This window comes from Nuphar pumila, chromosome 3 (assembly GCF_984573655.1).
Source record: "Nuphar pumila chromosome 3, dmNupPumi1.hap1.1, whole genome shotgun sequence".
Lineage (NCBI taxonomy): Eukaryota > Viridiplantae > Streptophyta > Magnoliopsida > Nymphaeales > Nymphaeaceae > Nuphar > Nuphar pumila.
The window spans coordinates 5,726,389-5,736,398 of NC_143251.1; the positions used below are offsets into that span (position 1 = coordinate 5,726,389).

General features: G+C 38.3%; 1 protein-coding gene across 1 annotated transcript; it reads right to left on the minus strand.

Moving 5' to 3' along the window:
* Positions 1-937: 937 nt before the first annotated feature.
* Positions 938-9,089, minus strand: KAI2 (alpha/beta-Hydrolases superfamily protein). The gene is made up of 2 exons (XM_089998677.1): positions 8,248-9,089; positions 938-1,645 (listed from the first exon to the last, which is right to left on the minus strand). The coding sequence occupies exons 1-2, from the start codon at positions 8,613-8,615 to the stop codon at positions 1,201-1,203; spliced, it is 813 nt and encodes a 270-aa protein (XP_089854803.1). The 5' UTR covers positions 8,616-9,089; the 3' UTR covers positions 938-1,200.
* Between the last annotated feature and the right edge of the window lie 921 nt (positions 9,090-10,010).

The following is a 10,010-nucleotide window of genomic DNA, read 5'->3' on the forward strand; positions in this document are numbered from 1 at the left end:
TAGACCCGATTAGACCCAGGTTCAGACCCAATACCATACCCAAAAACTGGGTCCAAGTCTGGTTCCACCTGGTTCTAAACCAAACCCGACCGGTTGACACCCCTAATGTTAAGGGATCGATCGGGTCCAGATCCAACACCCCACAAACTGAAAACCTTTCACTGTGACTCAGTATGCAGGTTCCAAATCTCGATTTTCTAAGCTAGCTCCTCAATCCAATTTGGGGTTTTTATGACCAATTTGATTAAGATATGAATTGGTTTGTGCGTAAAATCCAAACCATTTAGGGTAATTAAGGTTAGTGGGGGCCAAATCTAGAGATGGGAAACGAACCTACTCGGCTCAGTTTTGCATGTGGTCAGTTCGTCTGGCTGGTAAGCCAAGCCATGAACAGCTCATTTACCATAAATGAGTCAAGCATGAACAGATGGTATTTGCTCAGCTAGAGTCGGATAGATAAAATGTATAAGTTTTAAAGTCCAAAGTCTTCGTGTTCAGTCGGTTCATTTACCAGCCATAAAATTTGATGGATGATTAACAGTTCAATCCAAATCTGATTATGTATGTTTGTTTGGATGGCATACCCACATGGGAACCGATACTCACAGGAACTATAACAAAGTAAATACAAGCAAATATATACAGTCAAAGAATATCAACATAGAAAACCGTTAATTACCTCAACGTAATAAATGGCCCTCATACTTGTTCTTCACGCGATAATTTAACAAATCATTTTCTTAAAGGGTTTATACCACAGCAGGCGAGCAGAGTGATTGTGAGGGTGCTGAGATGAAGGTACCGGATCAAACCCCACTGACACATCACATGGGTGTTTCTGTAACATTCAGAGGTGGGCCAGGTAAGGTAGGGTAGTTGTGGGGCCCCACCTGAGGTTTTTCTAATTTGGCGAGGGTTCCTCGTCATAAAAAACAACTGAGTCAAAGCAAGATCAATAAAGACTAAGTGAGTTAAAGCAAGCGTTATTAACCCGTTACATTCCCAATAAATGGTCCTTGAGACACTTTTAACAAAATCATTTCCACAAACACAAACTAATACACCAAACCTACAGAGAGAGAGAGAGAGAGAGAGAGAGAGAGAGCTGGCGATGGTGGTGAGCAGCTCGATCAAATTTAATGCACCCCTCTGGTTAGTTGCATGAAAGTGCAACCTCCAACTTGACTGGGTTGGGTTAAGTCAGGCGGCGATGTCGTGGTTGATGTGGCGGAGGACGACGGGGATGACGATGTCGGGAGAGCTGAGCTGGGGGAGATGGCCGTCGGAGGGCATGACCTCGATGATGGACTCGCCGCCGAGGTGGCGGTGGAGGTACTCAGAGACGGAGACGGGGACAGCAAGGTCCTTGGTGCTCTGCAGGATGTGGCATGGGACCGTGACCTGGGGCAGCAGCTCACGAACGTCGCTCTGGAAGATGGTGCGAGCCACGTGCAGGGCGATGTCGGGCCTGATGGTGAAGAGGGAGCGGCTGAACTCCTGCACCGCCACTGACTCCATGTCGCCACCCACTGCCAGCGGCGCAAACCCGGACACCCAATTCTTGAAGTTGGATTGCATGGCCTCGAACAGCTGGTCCAGGTCCTCCTGCTCGAACCCACCGTAGTAGTCAGTGTCGTTAAGATACCTGTACCACCACAAGATCGAATCAGGTGATATCTTACGTAAAGTAGTTGTAGATTACTTGTATTTATATGCGGAATCCCTAACCTAACTAAAATAGATATGTACAACGATCACGTAGATAACTTATGCACATCACTACTACCAATTCCACCTCCATGCCTACCACCTACACTACCTCTGACTCCTCCACCAGCGCCACCACCTCCGGCCTCCATCATAACCATCAACTCCACCACCATGACTGACACCACCATGCCCACTGCCGAAGCCACCACCAGCACCTCCACCTAATGAACCACTATGACCACCATTGAAACCACCCCTTGCACTACCACCGGCACCACCGCCGCCTCCAAACCCATCACCAATTACAGTCCCTTCTCAAAGCCAAGTACTTTGCCACCGCCACCCACCCTTACCAAGAGACCGGCCGTCAAGGAACAAGCTGGTGTTCCATTAAGCTTAGTCACAAATATTGGCCTAGGTTATCTCTGGGCATAGCAAATCTCCCATAATTTAAGTTTAGTTGATAAATCTCAAAAAAAAATCTGGAAAAGACTTTAAAACTTTGAAACATATAAAAATAACAGAAATAAATAAAAAAATCAAATATTAAAGTACGTGTAAAACATAATAAAAAGAAATAAAAGAAATAAAACAAAATATATATATATATATATATATATATATATATATATATATATATATATATATATATATATATATATATATATATATATATATATAAGGCATAAAAAGTACCAGAAAATGAAAACATCACGATATTGTTGTGATATTATCGCTATAATATTACCATAAAATTGACAGAAAATCAAGATATTCTGTATTTTAATTCATTTTTCAAAAAAATATATATAACTGATATCTTCAATTACCCGCATTGTATGTGACTTTGCAGTATTACACCTTTCTCTCGCACTCACAAGAAAAGGGAATGCTTGGGAGATATGGACAAACTCAATATTATCAAAAGTTGGTTATATTCAGTAGCATAATACATTGTTGGGAAATTATGAAAATAGGTATGGCAATTGAGCTTGAACCATGTATGCTTGTAAGAATGTGCTACACTCTATCTCTAAAGAAATCGTTGTCTCACTTAGGATTATGTCCTTTGTGCAATGGGTATTCATGCAACCTCATTTTCATGATACAACAAAACTTTCACCTACTTGCGAATGTCGGCCCATTCCTTGGACTGAGTGAGACCGACGAACTTGATACGAATTACCTTGAATAGCTTGTTGATTATGTTAGGTAAACCCTAGGGTCAACATAAACTTATACCATAAGCTAAGCTTAGACTCTATGCTCAACTTAGGCAGAACTTTGACTAAATCAAGGTCTAAACCCACTATGGATAGAGAAAAAGAGAGCTCATATAAGATAGGGAGCACATGAAGCTCATGGGAGAGAGAGGAGAGAAGATCTTGTGTGTGATTTTGCATAAAAGATCTCTCATACGGGTTATAGAGAATAACAATATAAAAGACCAAGAGAATATGTAAGAAACCAACATATTCATATAAAGGTAATTTCAACATACTTAAGCACTGAAGGTGAATTGTAGTGTAGTACAAGAGAATATGACATTTTATAAAAAAGTGTTCATCTCTATGACTCATTTGATTCATCCTTATAATAAAGGGTAGCATGTTAACTCACATGAAGAATTAAATCAAGATAACGGTATAAACCTCGATTTAATGCACTTTTAATGTCAAACCGGGTCACCTAATGGGTTGAACCTGATCCATATGTCCAACATCCTTTCACTTGACCCACTAACACTAAAAGTGCACTAAATCGAGAGTTATATCGTTATCTCGACTTAATTCTTCATGTGGGTTCACATGCTAACCTTTATCATTAACATATTGCTAAATATCATTAACTTTATTAGCTAAATTTAAATTGATTTATAAACACTAGCAACTAAACATTTTTCTCAAAATACATAGTTCTTTCTTAATACAAAACTATTGAATTAAAAATGAATCATTATTGGTATACAAATTCGTCGCGGTGGACACATGATGCACATATTATACGGTAAGACATAAGTTGGAGGCGAAACTAAGTTCAATATTTTTTTTTACCATAAATTGACTTGAAGATAGTCTACTATGTACACTACTTGGCTACTCTCATGATTTTGTATGTTTCACACATACTTAACTAGATCATAGATCCAATATCTATATTCCACCCTTTACCTAGATCACTATTACCACCGGATATGCTTGCCTTGACACCATTTAAATAAAATAGGTCCATTCTAATGAGCTGATCTAGTTTGTCACAATAATAAAATTTTATTTTATTTTAATGAATATTTGATTGTTATTTATCTAAAAATTGAGTTTGAATCTTGGGTTATACTTAATCTAATTTATTTATTTACAAATTTTTTTTTCAAATTCAAACTACTTGTAAAAGAAGCACTTGTAAGCAAATTCGTGTCGCCATCGATTATAAAATCATTAAAATTCATATTCTCACAAGATAGATAATATCATTAAGTAAAAAACCATCATGACTTAGATATGTAAACTTAAGGTTTAATGCCACTATTACATTATATTTAGGAATTGATCCTAAGGTCCATGAATCAATATATTTTCATGCAAAATGTCTACCATAAAATGAAACTTTTATCAATAACCATCATTTAAGCATGATTTTGGATATATTTCCAGATATACTAGGTAACAATTTCTTAAATTGGATATGAATCTTAAAAAATAATTTGCTATTGTTTTAATCAAAACATAAATTATTTTTTTGTCACATAAGATAAGCAATTAACACATTGGACCATGTTAAATAGCACGTAGTTATCAAAATATGCATAGCAGACTCAAAACATTAGTTTAAATATGATATTATACTCGATATTCAAGTCTTAAAAATTATGGATCAAAATTGGATATAAAAACAACAATCATGAATCATGATAAAAATGAATCACAAAATGGTCCAATCTTATTTAAATAGGCATACTACCCAAAGCAAGCATATAACATTTAAAGATATTAAGTACAATTAGATATTATAAAAACAATAGGTATAGATCTAGATCCAAAAAACATAAGAAGCATGTTAATAGTGAAATTGATCAAATCCAAGATATGATAAAAGCCATAAATTAATATGATGCATCTTTTATATGCCTAACTACAAATAAAGGCTAGATGAATCACAATCTCAAATGGATTCAAAAAACCATTTTGAAAATGAATCTAAATCCAAGATAGGATCCACAATTAATATCTCAAAGGCAAAAATATTAATGACCTCACGTGAATAAACCACTTTAAAAATAACTCTTATGGCAAAACAAATGAACTCTAATTTCGTGAAGATCAATTATAGTTATGGATCTAGATTCTAGATAAGATCCAAACAATAAAATTTGGATTTAAAAGAGGGTTCAAATAAAAGAAGAAGAACATAGTCATTTTCTATGTTTTAATCATGAAAACACTCATATTTTTCATATATATTATAGTTGCTTCAAAATATAAACATTTGAACATCTTTTTAATGATTCTAATTGGTAGAAAAAAGCATATGACCACTCAAAACACAAAGCATATGTATAAACATCTAGTTAGATATACCAAATTGAATATAAGGTTAAAAGTGTACCTCACAATATTTGTTTTTACTATTAGATGTAATTGTCATGTTACAAAATTATCACTTGAAAGTTGTTGAGAAATCATCTCATTAGGTATGACAACTGATCTTTAATTAGGTACACTCGAAGGCATGCGACACACTATCTTTAAAGCAATAATTCGTCTCTCCTAAGTTAAAACCAAGCTTTCGCCTACTCGCGAAGGTCACTCCTTGCCCCTGCACTTGGTGAGACCAAGCAACTCGATATGAATTATCTTAAATATTCTCTTTACAAGGTTAGGTAGACCTTAGGCTCCACATAGCTTTAGATCTTAGGCTCAACTTAGGCAGAACCTTGACTAAGTCAAGGTCTAAACCCACTAGGAAGAGAGACGAGAAAAGCATGATAGAGAGAGGGCTCGTATGAGCTAAGGAGCTCATGAGAGAGAGCGAGAGAGAGATGAAAAGAATGAGAGAGAACTGAAATATATATAGGCCCCAACCTCACCAGCCTCATAAAGATGGTCAAACAATTATCAATGAATGACTCTTAGTGGTCAACGGCTAGGAGAAGTGAGGTTATGGGTTGTGCTAAGTCAAACGATGAAAATGATAGTTAAAGGGTCGACCATGTCATTGTTAAATCTGTCAAGAAAATGGGTGAAGTCAAAAGTCAATAATCTGGAATAAAGAAGGATGATCTAGGAACGTTGGAGAAATAAAAGAGCATTGTAAGTACGTTCTACTAGGTCATTTTAGGTCCAAAATGGTTGGTCAAGACTCTTAAAAGGGTATGTTCAAAGGTTAAGACAAGACCAAACCAAACCAAAACTCAAACCCAAGTCAAAGTTGACTTGACATGCCCTAAATAAGCCTTGCCCATAAATACAACTCCCCTCTATATAAACTCATGAGAGGTTCCTTTAATCTTTCAATGTGAGACTAAATTTTTGAAAGATTTGATAACCAAACTTAGGTAAATGTAAGAAAAGAATAAACTAGGTTATGGTTTACCCAATAGTTTTGAGACAAAACCCCAACATACACTTGTCCATAATAGTTGTCCCCTCTTCGTCAACCCACTTCCTACGGTCATATGGGTCATCATATTTCTTGATGGGAAAATTTTGGTCAGTGGTTTAGGTTAGAAACCCTAGTGGGTTGACTTTCAATTGGAACCTCCACCCCTCTCGAGCCTGTTTTGATGCATAGAATTTAGTGGAATCAGAATCCTATTGTCATTGAAATAATGTGGTGGCTATTTTCCAGCCACAAGCAAGAATTTAGTGGTAGTATTGGTTTCCAAATCTACTGAATTCTGCAAATCCAAACACACCTTGAACTTACCAGATGCAAGCACTTAACCAATGGGATATAAAACGTGTATAACGTTGAGATAAGAAGGTGTAGCTCAAAACCAAACCCCGCACACACAAAAAAGCAACCATGGTTAGAAAAACTACCATTTAGTAAAAAGTTCAGAAGAATCAATTTTTTTGGGTCAACTGCTCATGCTTATGCTTTTAGAAGATTTACGAAATGGAATTACCATTTTACCGTCAATATCATATATTAAAAAATGCAACTAACAAATAGGGAAGGAACCTTTGAAGGGTTATCTAGTAAATTAACTTAACTCGTTTTGGGTTAGTGATAACCTAGGTCAAATGGATGGAAGTTTGTTTTTTATTAATTTTGCAGAAATTTAGATGCCTTTTTAATTTTTTTGAAAACTCAAGTGCATTTTTTTTTATTAATGCCCAAACATTAAGTGTGCTTTTTAAAATTTCCCCAAAAAGCAAAACACGAGTTCATGCAAATCTCAACGCCTACTCGAGACTAAATCCTAAATTTAGCAAATCCATGCAGAAAAAAAATAAAATTAGCAAATGCCATAATGCCATTTTGGGAACAAAGTGGATCATAAGGAGCACTTTTCTCAGCTTACAACTCTATCTTCTTCTCACTGCTCTTTTACCCCTCATCATAATCCATATTCACTCCCCACTCCCCACCATGGCCAGCCATCGGAGTAACTCATTAAAACTTCCACTGACCAAACTACCCCTCAATTGGATGCCCAAAGTCCAAACCTTGTAAAATAGGAAGCCTATTTCCTTTTTTCCTTTAATTTCTTTATTTTCAAAAGTCAGGGGGGCTAGTTTCATCACGTTGAAAAAAAAAAAAATTGGAAACAAGTCTACCATCAACGAAACTAAGATATTTAATTTTTTTTTTCTGTTTTTGATATAGAATTCAGCAACCAAAGTTTGCATTCATTTCTAATAGTAAAAAAAAAATCTAAACAACACAAAGTTTTCTTAGGGCACGTTCGGCTGCACCTTTCAAAACATGATTCAGAATCATACATGGGGTTCATGTGATTTCGAATCTCAAGCAAATTAGAAAGCGACTCTTGCACTATTTACAGCTTACCTTTTTATGTTTGGCAGCTTGTACAAATGAGATTCACTTTCCCATTCAAATGAGAAGGTGAATCTCATGTGATCCAACCCAACATGACCTTAGATTACTTAAAAAGCAAACCTAACACAAATCAATTATAATTTAGTCATGCTAAAAAACATAAACCTTATCTACACACAAATAAAACGAACCACATATCCCTATCCAATTTCATAATTATCAACCAAAGAAGGATCAAGGGCATCTTATAATGATTATTAGAAAAATGTCGGTGTCAAAGAGAGAGAGATCGAGATCCAGTGATGGCTCCGTGTGATTGGTAGGAGATTTCATTGCACGTCTCCTTGTGGTGGGACGTTGCAGGTTCAAACCCCAGTGGTACGTTTGAATAGTAGCTGGTCGGCATCAGACTAACCCCAGCTTGCTTTAAAAAAAAAAAAAAACTTTTCTGTGTTGTATGATAGCTATTTTCTGTATTTTGTGTGGCCCGAGTGCTTTCAAATTTTGCAGAGAGAGAGAGAGAGAGAGTACCTAGGGGAGGCGGAGATCATGACAAGCTTGGAGAAGAGGTCGGGGCGGATGATGGAGGCGATGGCGCCGACGACGGCGGATACGGAGTGGCCGACGAAGACGCAGCAGCCGACCTGCAGCTCCTCGAGTATGGCCAACAGATCGTAGGAGTAGCCCTCCAGCGTCAAGTAGCGATCGAAGTCGAAGTAGTCCGGGTTGGTCGACCCGGCGCCTATGTTGTCGAAGAGCACCACCCGGTAGTCCTCCACCAGGTGGGGCACCAGGTGCTTCCACACCGACTGGTCCGTCCCGAACCCATGCGCCAGCACGATGGTCCGTGCCCCCGAGCCCAGTATCCTCACGTTGTGCGCCTCCTCCACGATCCCCATCTTCTCTCTTAGACTCTAGACTCTAGACTCTAGACTAGAGAGATTTTGGAAGGGGGCAGATTTTTCTTACCTACCTTTTTCAGGTGCAGTGCAGTGCAGTGGAGGAAGACCTTCTCGTGGGTTTCCGTGTGCACTTGGGGCCATGGGATCGGCGGTTTTCTGACACTTGCCTTCTACACGTGGGCTGTCGAGGACCACACGAGCGTCATACAAATTGTTTAATTGCTGAAATACCTTTTTTCGTTGTTTTTTGTGTGTGTGAGGAGCAAGTTTGGGGTTTTACCAGAATTAGAGAGAGATGACAGTGCACCGTGAGAAAAATGACCTCGTCCCGTTTGAACCGAGGATTAAGGACATGAAACACGGGGATGAAGGTTAAAATCAAAAGCCGTGCACGGATGGAGACCGGGATGAACTTCCACTTTTCCTCACCTCGCCCCATTTCAATCTCCGCCCTGCCCTGTCACCAATTTTTTTTTAAAGATGGCAATGGATCGAGGGGAAACGAGTCTCACCCTAGCTCACCCCGTTTGAACTGGGGATGAAGGACATGGAAGCAAGAATTTAAAATCAAAACCAGGATGAAAGGCAGGATTTTGAGACGAGATGGGGGTGAAAACCTTATTTCCCGCACCTGTCTACTGCCATCTCTAACCTAACCAGAATAGCAGCCGCCCCCTTATGACAGAGGAATTCGATCCTGAGCCTTCAGCGTGACACAGGATCGCGCTTACCGCATGGGATAAATCCTTGGTTGTTTTTCGCCAAGTTGGGTCTCTCTCTCTCTCTCTCCTTTGGCCTGGTTGTTTTCGCCAAGTTGGTTCTCTCCCCTTTACAAACATGTTTAACTTTTAACTTATTTACATACACACTCCTAACTTTTTAGATATTACGAATACACGTTAATGTGTTTGTAAATAGACTAAAAGTTAAGCGTGTATATATATATATATTCTTTATTTATTTTTAGTTTTTTTCTTACCAGGCCAACAAAAAACCTGCACCACGGATGGTATATTGGTAAGCCGCCGGTGGTAAATTCTAAAGGTCCTCCCTGGTATGCCCAGCTTTGGCAAGGGATTCTCTCCCTGGGTTTTTAAATTCATGAGATCTTATCAATTTAGTGATATTTAGAAGTCACCTACATAGCTTGTCTATTTGCTTAATTTCACATACATTGCCCTCTTGTTTGAATTCTTTTTTCTTATTCTTGGAACCAGGGAAAATCATATCACTCACCCATCTCATTGGTGTAAAAAACCTAGATCCTTCATATCCACCAATAAGTACACCTCGTTGATGTCCTTCAACTCAGTGACTTTCATGTAGGGATGGATGGCAGTGGACAGCGGCAGGGCAGGGGACAAGGTCTCCAGTACTCTCACCTCATGTCAA

Excerpts from the sequence above, each read along its gene's own strand:
- KAI2 (XM_089998677.1), bottom strand. The coding sequence starts at position 8,615 with ATGGGGATCGTGGAGGAGGCGCACAACGTGAGGATACTGGGCTCGGGG. Across the intron at positions 1,646-8,247 it reads ATGATCTCCGCCTCCCCTAG|GTATCTTAACGACACTGACT; the intron begins GTACTCTCTCTC and ends GTGGTGGTACAG.